The 20,547-nt window shown below is 41.4% G+C and overlaps 1 protein-coding gene across 1 annotated transcript; it reads left to right on the top strand.

Annotated features, from left to right (window-relative positions):
* LOC116326519 (keratin, type II cytoskeletal 8-like) lies at positions 1-5,365 on the top strand. Its single transcript, XM_031747851.2, has 9 exons — positions 1-535; positions 1,719-1,927; positions 2,499-2,559; positions 2,703-2,798; positions 2,902-3,066; positions 3,497-3,622; positions 3,762-3,982; positions 4,085-4,125; positions 4,355-5,365. Exons 1-9 carry the CDS (start codon positions 83-85, stop codon positions 4,669-4,671), a joined length of 1,689 nt encoding a protein of 562 aa, XP_031603711.1. The 5' UTR covers positions 1-82; the 3' UTR covers positions 4,672-5,365.
* The last annotated feature ends 15,182 nt before the right edge of the window (positions 5,366-20,547 follow it).

Genomic DNA, 20,547 nt, shown 5'->3' with positions numbered 1-20,547 from the left:
AGGGTGGGTCTGTCTGCCTGACTCTCCTCTCAGCAGTCTCTCCTCTCACAAAACCTCAGTGCTACAGACTTCCTCCTACACCATGTCTGTCAGAGCTGTGAAGACCACCGCCTACTCCACTGTGTCCTCACCCAGAAGCCCAGCGCAGGGCTTCAGCAGCCGCTCCTTCTCTGGCTATGGAGGTCATGGTGTGGGGAGTGCCAGGCAGAGCTACGCTGTCCGCAGCTCATATGGAGGAGTGGGCAGCAGTGGTGCAGCTGTGGGTGTTGGGGGCTTTAAGACGGTCGGTGGGTTTGCCCCTGGGGGATCCGGACAAAGATTAGGTGGCGTAGAGTTTGGATATTCAGGCTTTGGTGGAGGTGTAGCAGGTGGCATGGCCAATGAATTTGTGGCCCCCATCACAGCAGTGACAGTGAACAAGAGCCTGTTGGCTCCCTTGAACCTGGAGATCGACCCCACCATCCAGGCAATCCGTACTGAAGAGAAGGAGCAGATCAAGACCCTGAACAATCGCTTTGCTTCCTTCATCGACAAGGTCAGTCGAGGTTGTAATGAAATGTGAAATCTTGTGTTTGAAATTCACAGGAGTGCTGGGGTGAAACTAAATGTGACACAGAGTAACAAAACAGCACAGAAAAACTGCAGAGATACGCTGCAAGCCAAAATAGGTGAAAGATGAAAGAAGTCTGATTTCACAGCAGAGATCATCCTTAAGACATTCCCTGTCAAAACTTCATAACAATGTGCCATCTATACAGTCTGCTGGGAATATTGCCTGGTTTGCTTAATGGCTTTCCTGCTTCCAGAGTTTTCACTCTCAGGCGAGATCATAGAGCTCAGATAAAAGGATCAACCTGGATACAGAGTACAGGAGTGGGATGAAGAGCAGAGGCATTTTGCTCGAAGGAGTGCATTCCTTATACAAGCAATATTCTGCAAAACGAGTGGTTGTGAAAGTAGAGAGCAAAGTGTCAGGTGTCTACTGACCAGAATCCCGTTTGGAAAATCTCATTTACCGAATTATTTTCAACATTCATGAGACCTACCACATTCTTTCGTTATCTGTCGCTGTAACCCATAAACAGACCCTCTAGTTTCACAAAGCTTCCAGGAGAGTAGGGTGGGATAGAAGTTGACATAAAAATCAATCACGCTGAGGCTAATTCTCCTGCTTGTAAAACAAAGCTCACTCTTCCACTCCTCTGTGTACTGGTGTGATATGGCACACCCACAAACAGCAGTGTGCCTCTCCTGTGTTTGCTGAATGGTAGCAGGGACCCCACCCAAGGTCATGACGCTTAATAAAAGAGCTGTAAATGGGCAAGCTGTGTGACAAGTGAGAAACAGTGCCACGTTGCGTTGAAACGCGGCACAGTGGGTTAAACTTGAGATTGGAGAATTTGCTGTGACAGTTAGAGGTTGCTGCAGGCCAGAGAAGTCCAGTTCCTCATTTTTTCCTTTCAGTTAATCTCTGTATGTTTTTGATTCAAACAAAACTCTTCAGTCACACCCACCCTATCCACCACATATCCCAGTGACCAATTACTCCATTATTTATTGTTTTCTATGGAAAGGTTTGATATTTGTGTAACTTCACCATTGTTTTTTTTCATGCGCCAAGTCATAGCTTCAGTCATCACATACACCCACTCGTTTCTGCCCCTCACATGTTTCCTTCCTTTTTTTTATTAAGCATTCATCCACCTTTCAATCTTCAGGTACGCTTCCTTGAACAGCAAAACAAAATGCTTGAGACCAAATGGAAACTTCTGCATGAGCAGACCGCATCTCACTCAAACATCGATGCTATGTTCGAGGCCTACATTGCCAACCTGCGCAAGCAGCTGGACAACTTGGGTCACGAAAAAGTCAAACTGGAGTCTGACCTGCATAACGTGACGGGCCTGGTGGAGGACTTTAAAACCAAGTGGGTGGAGTTGAGATTTCATTTCACTTTAATCTTGCACTCTAACATAAGGCATACTTATTTGTCCCAGATTTGGGAAAGTCTTAACCTGCCAACAATACTCTTTTTCCAGTTTTCCTAGAGTTGTGCAGTTTGGCTTTTAGGAAGCTCGCAGAGCTATTTTTAACTTCCTGTCAGGAACCCAAAGTTTCAAGGAGATAGAGCGGATAAGAAGACAAAAATAATCATTTGCAGTGTGGCGGAGCAAAAATAACAATAACCCTGAATATTCACAGTTAATATTCACTGTCAGCACCACATGTATTCACGGAGGTTTTCTTACCAGAATAGCATATGATTTAAACAGCTGCTCCTTTAATCAGAAGGGGTCACCACACCACACAGATCTGCATGTTTGCCCTGGCAGACTCTGGGGTTTTTCACATATTAGGCAAAGATAGTAACTTATGGAACCATTTCCATATTAACTTATGGAGCTATCAGTTCTGATAAAGCATCTTTCCCACCATGATGATGGCACACTGCCTGTCTTTCTTTATACACAGACTAAGAAAATTCTCCTTTTCCCCAGGTACGAGGACGAGATCAACAAGCGCAATGAGTGTGAGAACAACTTCGTCTTATTAAAGAAGGTCTGTGCAGACTTTCTAGTAAATGCTTGATCTTGAAACTACAATTAGCCTTCACGCTCAGTGAGGAAAAACAATGCCCTCTTTTTAAACTTTGACTGTAATGAACAATGAATGTTCTCAATGCTGTCTTTTTTCCAATAAAGGATACAGATGCGGCATACATGATGAAAGTGGACCTCGAGGCCAAACTGGATGGACTTTCAGATGAGATTGAATTCTTGAAGCACCTCTACGATGCAGTAATTACTTCCTTTTTAATTTTTCATTTCCAGCCTAATAAAAATGTTTATACAGGAGGTATCAGCAAAGTTGTACTTTTTCCTTCTTTTTTGTCCTTCATAGGAAATTAATGAGTTGCAGAGCCAGATAAAGGACACGTCTGTTGTGGTGGAGATGGACAACAGCCGCAATCTTGACATGGACGCGATTATCGCTGAAGTGCGTGCCCAATATGAAGACATTGCCAAAAGGAGCAGAGAGGAGGCTGAGTCATGGTATCAGACCAAGGTGGGACCACAAAGCTATGGGAAACTAAAGCCCACAATTAATAGATCATCATCTGTGAGGACAGTCCATCAAGCTTATTTAATGTTTATGAACATTTAAAACTGAAAAGAAAAGTCGGAATCTCTGCATGGTACAAGATTTTTACTTGTGGCAGATGGTGTGGGATGCCTTCTCTTTTTCTCTGACCTCTATTGTCTCCTGGGATTCATAGCTATTTTCCTTTACTTTTATTGCAACATTCTGAAAAGTTTCATATACAAAGAAGTCAAAGAGCAGAAAGCAAATATGGATCTGGAGATTGCACACTGTATGTTGGAGTGCTGCAACTTGATTTCCTGATCTCCATGTCAAATTAATTGTGCAAAAAACCTCCCAGCAGTATCACTTTGTGTTTTAAAGTTTCACTATGATCTGTCTCTTTTTATGCCAGTACGCAGAGATGGAGCAGTCAGCAGGTAGATATGGAGAAGACCTCAAGTCAACCAGGGCTGAGATTGCTGACATGAACCGCAGGATATTGAGGCTCCAGTCTGAAATCGACATGGTTAAAGCTCAGGTGAGGGACAGAGATTTTCTTTGGTTCATTCCACTGATTTGATGTTTTGACATTAAGGTAATAATTCAAACTGCATTGCCAACCTTATGAAGACCATTGAATTCAATGCCTCGCTCTGCTTGGCTTCTCCCACTTCTAGCGAAGCAGTCTGGAAGCTCAGATCGCAGAGGCTGAGGAACGCGGCGAACTGGCGGTGAAAGATGCCAAACTCCGCATCAGAGAGTTGGAAGAAGCTCTTCAGAGAGCCAAACACGATATGGCACTGCAAGTCCGCCAATACCAGGAACTTATGAATGTTAAGCTGGCTCTGGACATTGAAATTGCTACATACAGGAAACTGTTGGAAGGAGAGGAGAACAGGTCATCTAAGAGCACTTAAGCTCTGCTACATCTTACAAAGCAATATACTCGTGCTATTTTACTTGTTCTTGTCTTTTATTTATTATTTCTTTCTTACCAAAGGTTGGCAGCTGGAATTCAGACCACTGTGTCCAAGCAGACTTGTAAGTTTTTGCATTTGTGCAACTATTTCTAGTTCTGCTTTGTTAATTCTTGCTATATAGAGCATCTTACTGGTCAGACAAGCCCATAACCTTGCCATGACTGAAGTCATGTTATCTAGATATCATAACTGAGGATACAGTTTATATTGTTAGAATCTCATAATATCAACTCTCTGATACATTAGCATGTGTCAGTGTTAATCACTCACTTCTTCCTCTGAATGTCTAGGTGTGAACTACAATGCCTACGGTCTGGAGAGTTCCTACATCCCATCCTACGTCAGCAGTTCCTTTGATAAAGTCAAAGCAAGCAGCGGTTCTACATCAGCCGTCGAGGGAGCGGCAGTGAAGAGCACCACAGTCACCAAGACGGAGACAGTGGTTATGAAGACCGAGGAGAAAAAAGAGAAGGAAGAGAAGAAGGAGGAGGAGAAGGAGCAGGTGGAGGAGGAGAAGCCAGCAGCAGCAGCAGCAGCTGAGGAACCAGAGGCTGTGGAGAAGAAGGAGCCGGAGCACGTGGAGGCCGAAGCTGCAGCCAAAGAGTGATTTTCCATCCTGTTTTGAGAAATTCATGATTTTCTGTTGAAGATCAAGAAAAAGCACATCCTTTTTCATTATCCAACTTTCACCAAAAAAATGTGTGAAGAAGTGTAAACACAGGTTTTATTTCAGATATCTGTAACACGGCGGTGCTTATCGAGTTTAAATATCCAAAAACTCTCTAAAATTCTCTACTGTCACCTGAAGCAGTGCCAGAGTTTAACTCTTTTCCCTTAAAGATGATATTTGATGACCTCCCCTTACCCTTAATGACGAGTGTTGACATCATAATATATATTACTAAAGATGTGATTTGACGACCATTTGAATAGTTTGAGTTTGTTCTATAAGCAGCCCTGAAATAAAGGTAAACCTCCCAGTTAAGAAAATAGCTTCAAGGCTTACTCCTAGTAGGCTTTTGAGGGCTAAAGAGTTAAACCTATCACTGCACTACACTTTTTTAGCCAGAAGGTGGCAGTATTACTTATGTTTTCACCCGGTGTACTTCAACCAACAGGAGGCACTGCCATCATACCAACCTGTAATTCACAACTTTTAAAAGCATTATATGCTGAGCAGGGAGTGACAAACCTGTTGTAGTTAAACTCTTAAATGTGATGAAGAGCAGCCACACAAGTTCTCGTGACTTCTACTTTCTGAGTCCTGTTTGCACAATAATAAACGTTCAAACAGAAATCTACATGATGTGCTTGTGTTGTGTTTGTGCTGAAATTCACTGACACTGTTAATTTTTCAGTAGTTTGTTAGCTTGATAAGACAGTGAATGTCACGCCTTCAGAAAATGAATAGAAACGCCTGAAAGATGCACAGAGCAGTCGTTACAAAGCATTGGAAATCACCTCAAGGGAATTGCTATCTTGTTTTTTCCGGCTGCTAACAGTTGCTTTCTCCAACACAAACAAGTGCCGCTTTTGATAAAGCACGCTTTCGACATCTAACATGAGAAAGGATGATAATCCACACAGACTTTTCCCTGGAATACCCAGCAAGTCCCAGCCTGCCTTGTTCACCCTATTTCAAGAGTTTCTCTTTCACAAAATGAACTGAACGTTAGGCCTTCCTCAAAAATGTCTGCAACTGTCATATTTTCTCTTAACACCAACGAAAAGCTCATATAAAGTGTGACCAAACAAAGAAATCCAACACATATCCTAAAAAATAAAAAAACAAACATCAAACAAACAAACTAAAAAAGAAAAAACCCCAAACCCCTAAAACATACATTTCATAAATACATTTCATACTAAAGCTGACATTGTTGAGTATCTGCAAGTGCTTGGAAGGAACACATGTAACATATCTGAGGACAGGAAGGGTTTCTCTTACAGTCCATTGTTCCTTAAGAGGCCTTTTGAGCCCATCTAGGAACAGGTTTGAACATGAATTATGGGTGGTGGTGGTGCCCCACCCAAGGCCATAGAGCCTCTCATGAGGTTATAGACAGAAAACTTTGCAAATACCACAATCCCACCCACTGTTCATGACACTTAATGTACTGCAGCCAGACACAGGGACAGACTGGAGCATGTTCAGGTTTGAAAGCCTGATTGGCAAAAAACAGAGTGTTTATAACAGCATAGTAACAGCAGAGCTGAAATGAAAGTAGTAGCTATAAACTCAGGCTTATCATGCTTTAAATATCCTCCCTTAACTCAACATGCCCAGCTTTGCTCAAACTGAATTCAGTCAACACAACTGCATCAGGTTTTACTTTCAAAAGACGAATACAAGAAATTCACTTTTACCTTTTCACTCAGTTGAAACTACAAAGATAGCTGGGCACTTTCATTTGCTTTCCTAGTAGAGAGTTAGATAAGAACACATGATACCATCCATGCCTTCCTGCATATTAACTGCAACCTGCAGTTAGTGTAGCTTAGCACTAAGCCTGGAAACAATGGGAAGCAGCTAGCTCAGTAAAAATGCAACAAAATCCAAGCTCAGTTAAATTAAACACAGTGCTTATTGTTATGTGCAAAATAAACGTAGTTGGAAAATGAAAACTAACCATTTTGTGGACTTTACCTCTGCTGGGAGCAGTTTCTTTCCCAAGGGTGTCAGCGGGTGCTGGTACAGAATTTTTAATGCTGTAGCTGCTTTGAATGTCTTTGTGAAATACAGCCTTAAAACATCAAACTTGAAATAGCAAAATTCTAAAAAGAAAAAAAGAAATCTAATCAAAGTAACTTAACCTGTCCGCCATTGTAGTTCAGACCCCGACAGTCCTGTAGCCCCAATGGCCTCAGTAATTCAGACCCAACCAACACACAAGTATATTGTCCGGTGTATATGCTCAGTAGTATCCAGTTTCTTTTATGATCTATTCATGCTTATTTAACCCAGCAGCCTGTTGTTTATTTTTTTTACACTTGGTCTTTTATAACTACTTACTGAAACTTAAACCAGTGGGTGATGTTTTATTGCCTTGTGCAACCGTCTGCTCTGAATGTCTTTTGCTATAGTGATGCTCTGCTGTGACACACAGAGCAGCACGGCGCTGCATCGTTTGTTGGCCCATCTGTCCCAGAAGCGGTAGACTAGCTCCTGTATCCATAACCTCAGGTCCTTGATGCAATTTAATTCACTAATTCAATGTGATGTTGCAACATTCATTCAATCGGCTGTGTCATCTGCCCTGAGGATCCGTTGTACTACATTACAAGTACTCTTTGAATAACAGACTCCTCGTAGCAGTACTGCTGGACTAATGTGCAGCATTCTTGTTGAAACAGGAAAAGCTGACTAAGCCGCAGGTTGCTGTGTTGAAAAGCACTGACACTGCCCCATTGTGTCATATCTGCCCCAGCACCCTTTTTTAGGCCTATGAAGAAAGACTTTGTCAGAGTGACAAGCACAGAATTGATCATGTCTAAACAAATACTTACCATAACAAAACACACTCATTTACTAGAAATACCATAAGGTACAGGTGTGAGGTGTAGAATTCAGGGTGGATGCAGTGGACATGCCCCCCTCAGTATTTATGACTCATGCATTTAACACCTCAGCTCTATAAAACTGTAAAAGAAATCAAGGGCATATGTAGAAAAATGTCTATTTGAGAAGCCGTAGATCTACTGGGATTTTCCCAAACAACTATTTACACATAACTATTTCTAGAGTGAATGGTCCAGTATGAGCAAAGTGTACCTAATAAGTAGTCAGTGAATGTATCTAAGGACACCTTATTCTTGCTGAAAAGTTTTAAGACTCAGTATTTGCTAAGTGATTGTAGTGCCAATTCACAAAGCACTTTATACTGTAAGGTAAAGACCCAGCGGTATCTGTGAGAAAGATCCAAAGATCACATGACTGCGTATGAGCATGCACTTTGTGACACTGAGAAGGAAAAACTCCCCTTTAAGAGGAAGAAACCTCAAACAGAAGCAGGAGCAGGGAGGGGCAGTCATCCGTTGATGGGAAAGAGAAAAGAAGTAGAGGGGATGGGCAGACAGGACAAAACAGAGACTATGGGAGAGAGAACTTTAAATTATAATGACATGTGGCAGTCATTTAGAAAATAACTGAATAATTCATTTATGAACCAGTGACACACTGGCATTCAAGGAAATTGCTTTGTGAGAAAATGGCACAAAAGTTGCCTGACATCAGACAGACTGTTAGTGTGTCATAGAGCAAAGCAGAAAGAGGATAGAATATTAAGTCATGCCTGTGTGTGTGTGTGTGTGTGTGTGTGTGTGTGTGTGTGTGTGTGTGTGTGTGTGTGTGTGTGTGTGTGTGTGTGTTTGTTGAGAATAATTACATGAAATTAAGAAGACTTATATTATATATTATCAGCCTTATATGGTAATTAATGATTAAACATATTCAAATATGCATTCATAAGTCACCTAGGTGCTTTTCTTTACATAGAGACATTTCCATCACAAAATGAGGCGGACCCCACCCACTTGTATTCCCTCCCAATGCTTAAGCGAAACCTACACCCATGCTGTGAGGGGTGGGGAGAGGCTATAGTGACAAGAAATATGAAACAAACTTGGCAGTTGCTGTGTTTGGCTGTGTGAGTCACTGATAGCTTAGGGGGTTAGAGCATGTCTTATACTCACAGTTGCTAATGCTATGTTTATGTTATGTAATCTATAGAATGCACCCTTGTCCAACAGCTGAATTCCTTTGAGAGTAAATGTGTTCACGCCTGAATGACATGAAATAATAAATGCTTTCTCCGTGTCACCCACCTGCATGCATGCAAATTCTGTAACACTGTGCTCTTAAACCTGCATCATTACATTGAGAGATCTTTAAACAGTATAAACAGCAATCTAATACTTGCTTTAATCTAATTAGCTTGACACTGCAGTGAATTTTCATTCAACATGCCCGGCTTTCAATGCACCTCAAGTAACTTTTGTATCACGTAGCCAACCCAACACAAAAACACAGGGCATGCATAAGCCTACTAAAAAAATAGATTACTAAAGTAGCAATGAGTCACACCATTAGCTCATGAAAGACAACGTTTTTTTTTCCTCCCAGACTTGTTCAAATGTCTGACATAAACTGTGGCGTTGCTTTCAGAAGATAATCTACTTATTGTGCGTGATGACATCATTACAAATTGAAAATCTAGCCTGAAGTGGTGACTGATCAAGTTATAACAACTGCCCGCAATGAAACACGATGACTTGCATCATGTCTTTCCAGTGTTTTTATGATTTAGTGGTGTGAACAGGTAGATTTAGTAGTCTCGGTGCTCTAAAACCACACTAGCGGCAATTTGGGTAATCGCTACATCAATTAGTCTCATCCAGAATTTGTCTGTACAAGTTCTGATACAAAACGTTTAAGACGTGTTTCGTTACTATAAAAAAGACCTGCTATTCAGCTTGAGCAACAGGTCTTAATGCCTCTCCAGTCTTGGGGCGGAGGTGACTGACAGATAGAGGATCCACATCAACAGAACGCAAGGGTGAATGTTCTGGATGCCTGCTAGAGGTGTGCCTCTTTTCTTTCGTGAAACTGAGGCACGCACCTGCAGCATGTACTGCTTTCTGAAGATATTATTTCTTCAGGAGATGTTGCAGGGCACTTGCACTGCATTTTGACAATTTCTTGCAGGTACCACAAGAAATTTCATTGCACTGATTTGATCCTGGCTCAGGCCCTCACCTTTTTGGAGCTTGAATGGCTTCTTTGCAGTTCTAAATTGAACATAGGTGTGATTGTGAGTGTGAAAGGTTGTCTGTCTCTCTGTGTCAGCCCTGTGATAGGATGATGACCTGTTCAGGGTGTACCCAACTCCTTCTCTCAGTATAAGCTGAGATAGGATCCAGCCCATTCTTGAGCCCTAAACTGGATAGGTGGAAGACAATGGATGTAAATCTGCATTTGTTACAATACTTTCTCTTCCATCCATCCATCCATCCATCCATCCATCCATCCATCCATCCATCCATCCATCCATCCATCCATCCATCCATCCATCCATCCATCCATCCATCCCTTCTCTTCTGCTTGTCCGAATCTGGATCCTATTCCAACTACCGTGGGTCTAGAGGCAGGGTACACACTGGACAGGTTGCCAGCCCGTCGAAGAGATTTTATCCTTATTAACAAAAAGAAACTTTCTCCTTTCTGAAATGACAGGTGTATAATCAGCTTAACTGGGCCTAGTAAAAGTAATTTTAGCAAGCACAATATGTCATTCACACCTTCACTGTTGCACCCCTCTCAGCCATCCAAAGCATTCTTATGTTTGGTTTATTGACATGTCAGAAAAGTTACCTGGTTTAACAAGGCTGTCAGCTGTCATTTTCCACTGATACTGATCGAAAAGTCATACACTCCCTGCGGGGCATCTGTTGAAGGCAGGAGGGAAAGGACACTTTGGTAAAACTGCTGCATAACTCTGGGGCAACTGACAGCAGGACCAACTTGTCAGATGGAACCAGTTTGGTTCGAACCATGTATTGACAGAACTGAGCATCTCTCCCTGAAGGCAACCACCAGTTAGGATTGGGTGTGGAGCTATGAGAATGGAGGAATGTCAGAAGATCTTTCCACAGTTAAACTTTTACTACTTGTGATAACAGCACAGACTGGTTTTCTGTTTGTTCTGTGCTAATAATTACTCCACAAAACAACAACAAAAGGCCAAATATTCTTTGCTTATTTGCATGCAGATTAAATTGTGTTGCTTTGGTTCTCAGTGGTTATGTTGTTTTTCTAAAGCTCTCTTTGTAAGAGCATGTGTTTAGTTAGCAAAGTTTTATTTTGTGTTGAAAGAAATGGTGTGTAGGAATGCCAGAAGATAATATTAAAAGGTTTACCCCGAGATGCAGGTCAGCCATATTAATTACGCTTACTGATATATTTAAGGTAGCTCATGCATGAAGAGCTGTTCTGCATGTTCACATTCTGATCTGTCTGCAAATCACTCGTGGTGAGATAATTAAGGTGTGGGCCTCCCCTTAATCACTGATGTCCTCTGATAGAGAAACAGAAGTATGTCTCTTTGTGTTAATCTGTGTCTGGGTCTCACACATAACTTTCACTCCAAAGTATGCACAGGTGTGTCAAATGAAAGTTTCCTGGTGTTGCATAAAAGAAAGAATGCTAATTTCAGCTGCTCCGTCGCCGCAGCGGGTAGTGGCGCACATTAGATTTGGCAGAATTTCACATTGGATGCCCGATCCCAGTTATCATATGCTGAGAGGCGGGGTACACCATACAAAGGTCACCAGTCTGTCACAGGGCTATTACGGAGAGACAGACAACCATTCACACTCACAAGGCCACTCCTAAGGCCAATTAAGGATCACCGGTAAATCTAATCGCGTGCAGGTCTTTGGTCTGTGGGCGGTAGCCGGAGTACTCAGAGATGACCCACACAGACACACGGTTTCTTAAATTCAATCTCCCTCTACTGAGCACAAAATGCTTGTTTCATTTTGTTTCATTTCAATTCATGTTTTGAAACCATATATGATTATAATTCCCTGAAATGATCTTCCCTTAGAAGGGTAACCTCATGGTCTTTCGTCTTTCTTTATTTGCATGTTTGGAGTAAGTAATATAATTTCTTAAAAAAAAAACATACATTAAAATGTCTTGTCTTTCATCATCGCCACCTAAAAGACTGCATTATATTTGTTTTGGCAGATTTATTGAACTATATTTCAGCATGGGTTTTCACATTTGCTTGTTATTATGTGAAGTAAGGCCATAGGTTTAGTGTTAGTGTCATTTAAGCGCTGATAATCAGCAAACTACAGGCATCCTGTTGGCAGAGTATCTTTTATGAGCACAAGTTAATAATTTACTACTATCAAAGCTGGCGTTCACAGGGTATGAGGCTAAAAGTGCTGGGAGGTTTGATGGTATCTCCTCGCTTCTCTTTTACTTGTTCAAACAGGCAACTCTGCGGGTATATGCCAAGCAGGCTGCCGTTTGAATGCTACAATTTTCTTATTCCAGCCCCTCACTTACTGTAACATTTACACTAGGTGGGATCTGAATTATAACTATAAACACACCCAAGTGTGTATGTGTGTGAGTGCAGGCACACACATACAAACACACACCACAAGCTACGAAACAGACATTATAGAGGCGACGTGTAAGCAATGATGAGAAAGTAGTTGCTAGGCAATACAGTAATAATAACAGTAGACGGCAACACATCACACAGCATGAGTTATGGTGAAAGAATGCTGTTTGTGTGATGACAGGAAATACACTCATGAGTTAGTTTTACTATATATGGCAATTAAAGGATATTCCTGTTCATTTCACCTGCTTAACCCCCAACATGCTCAATGTTGTACAACACGGTATGAAAATAATAAACAGTAAATTCTTCCAAATAAAGTCCTTATTAGTCCAACATATTCAGCCACAAATCATGATGTCATGATGGTTCTACTTCTCTATGAATAGGGAAGGCTAGCACAGTTTACTCTGTGAGAGTGAGGTTGACTGCGTGTGTTTGACTGTGAATTACCTGCACAGCCACACACTTGAGTTAACCCGACTGATTCTGTAGGTTTCAGTGTATATGAAGAGCCTATAGGAGTAAATTCTGTTGCTTTCTGTTCAACGTAATGATTGATAAGGAAGTGGGGTCGGTGCTTGCCTTGTATAACGTGCTGAATTGAGTCACTGAGAGGACACTAACGGTGCTGAACCACCTCCGATCGGGTGATGGTGTCCTCAGAATGTGCTTGCTGCAGGCAAAATAGACAAACCTGCTTCTGCATGTTTTCTTTGTGGCTGCGCAGCACTTAATAGCTACATGGGGGCCTTTTCCTTTCTATAATAGTCCAACATGATGCACTCACATGGAGCATATAAACAAAACACTGGTGCAAAATGTTATTTCTTCCTGCATGCTTGGAAAGGCATGGTTTTAGGAAAAATTATCCAATAGTGCTAGGTGGTACTAAACCCTCACACAGCTGGTTCAACTGAATTTCACACCAGAGTGGCTAATAGTAATCTGAGGATGCAAATATGTAATATAACCCTATATCTTAGCAGTATCTTAGCTGTTCCCAGGACTGCGCTCTTCTGGACAGAGATCTCTGATGTTGTTCCCGGGATCTGCTGGAGCCACTCGCCTAGCTTGGGAGTCACCGCACCTAGTGCTCCGATTATCACTGGGACCACTGTTACCTTCATCCTCCACATCTTCTCGAGCTTTTCTGTGAGCCCTTGGTATTTCTCAAGGTTCTCGTGTTTCTTCTTCCTGATGTTGCTGTCATTGGGAACCGCTACATCGATCACTACGGCCGTCTTCTTCTGTTTGTCTACCACTAATATGCCCAGTTGGTTAGCCACCACCATTTTGTCCGTCTGTATCTGGAAGTCCCACGGGATCTTAGCTCGGTCATTCTCCACCACCCTTGGGGGCATCTCCCATTTTGACCTCAGGACTTCCAGCCCGTATTCAGCACAGATGTTCCTGTACACTATGCCGGCCACTTGGTTATGGCGTTCCATGTATGCCCTGCCAGCTAGCATCTTACACCCTGGTGTTATGTGCTGGATTGTCTCAGGGGCATCTTTACACAGCCTGCACGGGGAGTCTTGCCTGGTGTGATAGACCCCAGCCTCTATGGGTCTTGTACTCAGAGCTTGTTCTTGTGCTGCCATGATTAGTGCCTCTGTGCTGTCTTTAAGTCCAGCTTTGTCCAGCCACTGGTAGGATTTCTGGATGTCAGCCACCTCCTCTATCTGACAGTGGTACATATCGTGCAGGGGCCTGTCCTTCCATGATGGTGCCTCCTCTTCCTCCTCTTTCTTGGGTTTCTGCTGCCTGAAGTATTCACTGAGCACGCGGTCGGTTGGAGCCATCTTCCTGATGTATTCGTGGATGTTTGCTGCCTCATCCTGGACTGTGGTGCTGACACTCACCAGTCCCCGGCCTCCTTCCTTCCGCTTAGCGTACAGCCTCAGGGTGCTGGACTTGGGGTGAAACCCTGGTAAGGAGATGGTGGCATTGTAAGGAGATTCTTGGTCTTGATGTCAGTGGCTTCTATCTCCTCCTTTGGCCAACTTATTATCCCAGCAGGGTACCTGATCACGGGCAGGGCGTAGGTGTTGATAGCCCGGATCTTATTCTTACCATTCAGCTGACTCCTCAGGACTTGTCTGACCCTCTGCAGGTACTTGGTGGTTGCAGCTTTCTTAGCGGCCTCTTCATGGTTCCCATTTGCCTGTGGGATCCCCAGGTACTTGTATTGTACTTCTATTTGATATATAACATTCACATCAATCATTATATATGCCCAAACTTTGGACCGCAGCATGTTTTTAGGCAAATTAGAGCTCGTCGAGCAGAACGTGTTCTAAGAATGGAATGATTTGAGATGGAATGACCCATGTGCAAAGCAAAATAATGGAAAGAAATCACGCAATGGCATTGTTGCATGCAATGCAAAAGGTTGAGTCAGGCTCAAGTTTTTTTGTTTTCTAGACAATCAACCAGAATTTGCTGCAACCCCACTGTGCCTGACTACACTGATAAATGCCCAGTCTAAACAAGCAGAAGGGTCAGGCCAGCTAGGTGTGCAGGCTGTAGTTACATGCAGCACTGCTATGAGATAATACTGGCATGCTAACATTTGCACGATGAAAAGCCATAAATGCTGAGGGTTAATGTAATGGGTAAATATATGGCAACTTCATTATATCTGTTAAACCTCTTAGCATATTAAGATTTGCAAAACAGCAATAAAACCACAGCTCGGGCTGCTGGGAATATCAACAGTTGGTAGGCCTACTTGGGAAACTGAAAGCTTGAAAGAGTATAAAAGTGTGAGCGATCACAAAAGTCAGTTGGATTTAGTAGCGGCTTGCTTTGAAAACACTGACGTCTGTCACACACAAACCCACACACCCACAGAGAGAGAGACATACATACACACACACACGCACACATATACAGTTTATATTTGTTAAGTCTTCATCACCACAGACAGACGTGATGCTGATCAGTTGTGGCACAACTGTTCAAGCAACATAAAGAAAATAGAACAGAAATGAGAAAGCGACAGACAGCACAGGTACTGTCTGTGACATCATGCAAAAGCAGGTGTTTTCAAATGCCCACAAGCAAATGAGCTGGTTGCTAGGCTTTCATTTGGCTAGACAACTTTCTTCCTGGTGGGACAAAGGGTGAGTCATCAAATTAGGCTGCCGTTTGTGCCAGAGTTCCCATGCGTGCCTACAACAGTAGTAAGGCAGTTTTTGTGCACGTCTGTGTGTGTCTCTATGTGTGCGTGCATGTGTGTACACTACAAGTTTAAATGTTAAAGTCCAAAACTGTAAAGCAATATCTCTTGGTGATGTCTTACTGAACTGCGTGGGTATGTCTGAGAGTGTGTTAGCATGCCAACAAACTGTCAACTTTGTGATTGTGAGAACTTTGTGATCAGCAGCAGCTCTGCAATGCAGCTTAGCGTGTTAGCATCGCTTTTGTTGCGTTAACTTTTATAAGGCTAACCACATTCTCTTGGTTTGGCGTCTACAAGATATTTCAACGCATGACTTGTGGGTTGTGCTGTGTTGTAAGGGTGTGTACCTTGGTTTGTGTTTTTTGTTTTTTTTGCAGGTGGTGAAATTCTGAGGCCTAAGAGTAAAATCCAGGGCGACATCACTCCCTCCTGAAGAACACACCCACAAACTTAAGCCAAAGCAAGCACAAAGGGGGGCATTGATGTGTCCAAAGGTTTTGGCTTCTCTCTTTTATGTCCACTATTCCTTTCATGTTTAGTCAATAGTTTACATTTGATTGTAAAGTCCACTTAATACAGAATACTTTGGTAATATTCTAGTGAGAATACAAATGAACATTGCAGAGGACAGAACGGAAAATGTGTGCAATTCTATGCAACGGAAAGAAATGTGCTTAACATAGAGTAACGGTGCTGCTGTACAAAGACGTTGAAGTCACAAATGAAGAAACGTGACCCTGTTTAAGATCTGGATTAAAGTGATCAGACAAGTGTGTATATCTGTTGGTATAGAAGTGAGAGAGGCAGATGTGCATCCTTTATTTATTCAGTTTATTAAATCCCAGTTCTTTTGGGAAGATAGAAGATAGAAGAGAGAACATCACAAATTAGCTGTTTATATGAGCATACTTTATCAGTATGCAACTATACAGAGTGGTGCAAATATTAGTTCAAGAGGTCAACTTGTGGCAGTCTCTGAATGAATTTCTTTGCATTTGACAATAATCAAGAGGTTGAATTATTCATCAGTAATAATATTTATTATGAAATGAATATTTACATCAATGTTTCTTAGACAGCTCTGTGTTACTTCCTGGTTTGCTTGTGTACAACAGATCTTTTATGATGATGCTTTCCCAGCATGGGTGGTGACTTTGTTTGACTTCAGGTGTATCGGCCAAGTTTGTCTGGACCCCCCATATTAACACACAGTTAATTCTAAATCGGTTGTAAGTCTACTTAACGTCAAAGGTCGATGCGGCTTGCTGATGTTTCCGTACCCAGTGGTTTAAACGCACGTCTGTATGTAAAATATGTAGGTATGCAGACATGTTAAACGTAATGTAGAGGTTGATATCTGGGCAAAGAATGTAAATAAAAGACACAAGGGCATGCATCATTAAAACAAAATTTTTTGTCGAGGGATTTCATGGTTTACTATTAAAAACCACCATGCGAAGAATTTGGTATCACCTCTCTGAAAAACTCAAAATAGTTCTACAACTGGTGAAACTGTTGCTCGAATGTTCCCTTGGTCACAGACTCAAGAATTCGCAAAGATTAGGCTGATTAATTTGACTTTCACAACCAGCTTATTTTGACAGGAATGTGCTCCACCCAAAGTCACATCAGACACGAAGATGACTAACTCACCTACAGTGGACAGATATAGTTAGCTGATAATCATGCATGGTTAGATAATTAACAGGAACGCCGACATAATTATGAGCGTCCATTCCAGCTTAACAAAAGAGAATGCACTTTGTTAAGTACGTTAAGAAAACAACTGAGTTCGAACTAACAAGACCCAAACGTACCTCAAAAGATGGAAGGCATAGCTGCTCAGCAGGTTTTCTGCAACTAGAGGCAAGGCCAGAGGCTAAGCTTCAAACAACAATGGAAAGTTTAGATCACATTGACAGGAAAAAAAAAAATGCAGGTACCGTTTCGGCTCTTCAGAAGTGGAGTTCCTTGTTTTGTGCTTCACTTTTACTACCACACTTTTCTTTGAACTGGATGTGACTAATAAACAGAGAAGGTTGCATGCTTAGCAGAATTTCAACCACAACCTGAAACATATCCTTTTTTTTTTCATTTTTTAATATATTTGACTCGAATAGGGATCATAATGTAGAAAATGAACATGGTGTTTTATCCAGTAAGACTAGGAAGTATCAGATTTTATGTATCCTCATCTGCCAAAATGCACTTTATGGACTTAGTTGTTGCCCTAACCCTGCAGCAGGGTTTTGAAAACAACTTCCCTTAGTCTGAACTTAAATGTTCAGTTTTGTTAGTATGTTGAGAGAAAGGGAAAAAGTGTTACCATTAATGAGATACTGCAATGCAACTTACAGTACTAGTTAGATACACATCTTAAACTTGCGCTGTATTCACATATTGAACATAGCTTTTTTTCACACCATACGATTCCTTATTGAAAAAGTCAGTATGAAGAGGGATAGCCTACCAAACCACACCTTCATAGTGTAAAACTGTCCACTCCCTGGTCACACATACTGCAATGGTACAAAAGGGAATTCTACAAACTAGGTTACGCTATGTGCCGTAGTTTTTTTTTTTTTTTCTAAATTTGAGATATAAAATTATATTACCTCATGATGGCCCCTTCTAAATGTTTTGAGACTTTTATTCAACCATAACTTGCAGCCTATCACATGCTCAGTCAGTCAGGTGTGCAGCTGGAATGGCACTGTTACTGAATTCCCATAATTACTGAGCTATGCTCTGATACGGTTTGTTCCTTCACAAGTATGTAAGGCAGGCACAAGGAAGCCATTCAGAGTGGGTGGAGATAGGTTTTTAGAGCAAACACTGTGGAGCCTGGACACATATAAAGAGTTGGTAACACTTCTTAAAGCTTGGCTTTTTGTGAGAGGTTCAGGACCAAACACACAGTACAATCATGCCACTTTCTTCACTATATAACAACTTTCTGTAGTCTGATGCACTGATACATTAAGTTCTTCTGTGCTTTTAGAGATGTTTGTGATCCATCCACTGTTTGTTTTGTCTTACAGAAGATAAAATCATGATGCAGTGAGTGATGCAGTATTTATTTGAATCTCTTTTTAATATGCTAGACAGCTCGAAAGAAATAACACTGCCACATTTTAACTCATTTCATAGGCTTTATAAATCTTTACAGGAAGCCGACTTCAGTGTTTGGGGTTTTGCACTTCAGATTACTCAGACTTGACCAGCTTGAGCTTTTTAATTGGGACACGGTCATGGCTGACGACAGTTCAAACAAGGACAGACAAAACGTATAGTGATAGTGATCTGTCGTGATCGCTTTGTTTTTATTTGATTTTTTTATTTTTGTCTTTGCTTTTCTACTGGAACTGCACCACTCATAATTCCTGTTTATCAAAAATCTCAATGAAACAATTGTTTGGACCACGTACCAGGGCCCCACCCTGTTTGGTGATTCCTACTGCGTGGGTTGACTTATTGGCACTCAAGTTTGCACGCTGAGAATTGCTGTGAAAATACCACACAGCATTAGAGACAGCACTGAAACTGATCTGTTTATGCAGGTAACATAATCCCGAGTCTCTAACTGACTGTAATGGAACTGTTTAAATTCAGCGAGATACAAGAGTGGAACATACATTTTCTCAGAATCACAGCTGGGCAGCAGCTAGTTGAGCTTTTAGAGTAAATTCCACACCACGGTAGAAATTAAAGGCATGTGCATGTGAAAAGTTGGGGAAGAATGAAAAAGAATGCAGACCTCTCCCACAAAGGTACAGAGGTGAGAAACTAGTGTGTCAGTGTTTAAGTATGGGAGCGGTGGGTGCGGTCAAGTAAGCACAAAAAACAACCACTCAATCTTGAATGCACATCACTGATTCATGGAGCAGATTATTTTCAGTTGAACAAGGGAGAACAAAATATAAGCGTAAAGCATTATTTTATACGACAATGTTCTGGCAGCACTTAAGTTTAACTCTGCCTGGGGCATTTGACTTAATAATACTTTATTCTTGAAGTTTATTCCTTTCTTTGCAGTAATCCATGCTTGAATCTCTCAGGTTCGCGTAAATACTGATAACACAGATGAGTTAAGATGTCTAGAATCAGTATTCAAAATGCAAAACAGTGTAAAAGCAAATAAGTCCAATGCAAATGTGTATTTAACTACATGCACAATGTGATACATGAACTTTTAATTGTAACTACAGGAAAAGATTGTTTGAAGTGAGTGCAGTTTCATGTTGGATGCTTATTATTTCTGTTGTGATGCAGATGTCTCATTTGCATTTGCATGAAGTGAACTATATGCAGTATGCTTTTAAAACTTGTTTTAAGGACTGAATATTACAGTGTGCACTTTTATTTTGGTATAACTATAACTAAACTGTACTGTGCAGACTACTAGCTACTGCAGCATGCTAGCAGCAATGCTAACACAGCACGCTATTCTTCTAGACGCAAACATTTCAGTCTAGAAAACTAGCAACATTAGGCTCGGCCATTTGTTTTCAATCACGACGAATGTCTTTACAAATGGCAATTATAGATGGTAATATTATTCAAGTCCACGTACCAGACCATGTATGGCTGCGGTGGTAAATCTGTTTTACTAGAATGGGCACTGGTACATTCAGCTGCTCATGAATTTAGCCTGTTTTTTCCAAAAGGAAGAATAATTAGGTGAACAGACTTGCCAAATATCAGGTTCTTATAATGCTGTTAGGATGACTGGTTGGGAAATGATTTGTTTGGCAATGCTTCCGATGCTACCTTGATGCCAGGGACAGTAGTCAAACCGCTGGTGCACATCTCAGCTACATTTTATGGCCTTTTAATCGGAAATATTCTCTAATGAGTGTTTCATGAATCTAATTACTGCTGAAAAGATTTCAGTCTTCATGAGAATTTTAGTCACTTGCGACTCCTTAAACTGATCTGGACTTTGAATGATTTAATCCTAGTTTTGATCAGCGAGGACAAAACAGACAAAATGAATACAAGTGCTAAAATAGCAGATACAAGCACCCTACAAGCACCATCCAAGTTTTGGTTATTTATTGATGCATTTTATTATAATGTCAGAAGTAAAAAACAAACAGTATCTACTTTTGTGTTGTGTTGCACAACTTAAACAGCATTTAGGGTGGCGCCAGCTTCATCT

This window comes from Oreochromis aureus, linkage group 5, assembly GCF_013358895.1.
Source record: "Oreochromis aureus strain Israel breed Guangdong linkage group 5, ZZ_aureus, whole genome shotgun sequence".
NCBI lineage: Eukaryota > Metazoa > Chordata > Actinopteri > Cichliformes > Cichlidae > Oreochromis > Oreochromis aureus.
This window is presented reverse-complemented; position numbering and strand designations above follow the sequence as displayed.

Coding starts and splice junctions, on each gene's coding strand:
- LOC116326519 (XM_031747851.2), top strand. CDS start 83: ATGTCTGTCAGAGCTGTGAAGACCACCGCCTACTCCACTGTGTCCTCA. Junction 1,928..2,498: donor GTGGAGGACTTTAAAACCAA/GTGGGTGGAGTT, acceptor CCTTTTCCCCAG/GTACGAGGACGAGATCAACA. Junction 2,560..2,702: donor ACTTCGTCTTATTAAAGAAG/GTCTGTGCAGAC, acceptor TTTCCAATAAAG/GATACAGATGCGGCATACAT.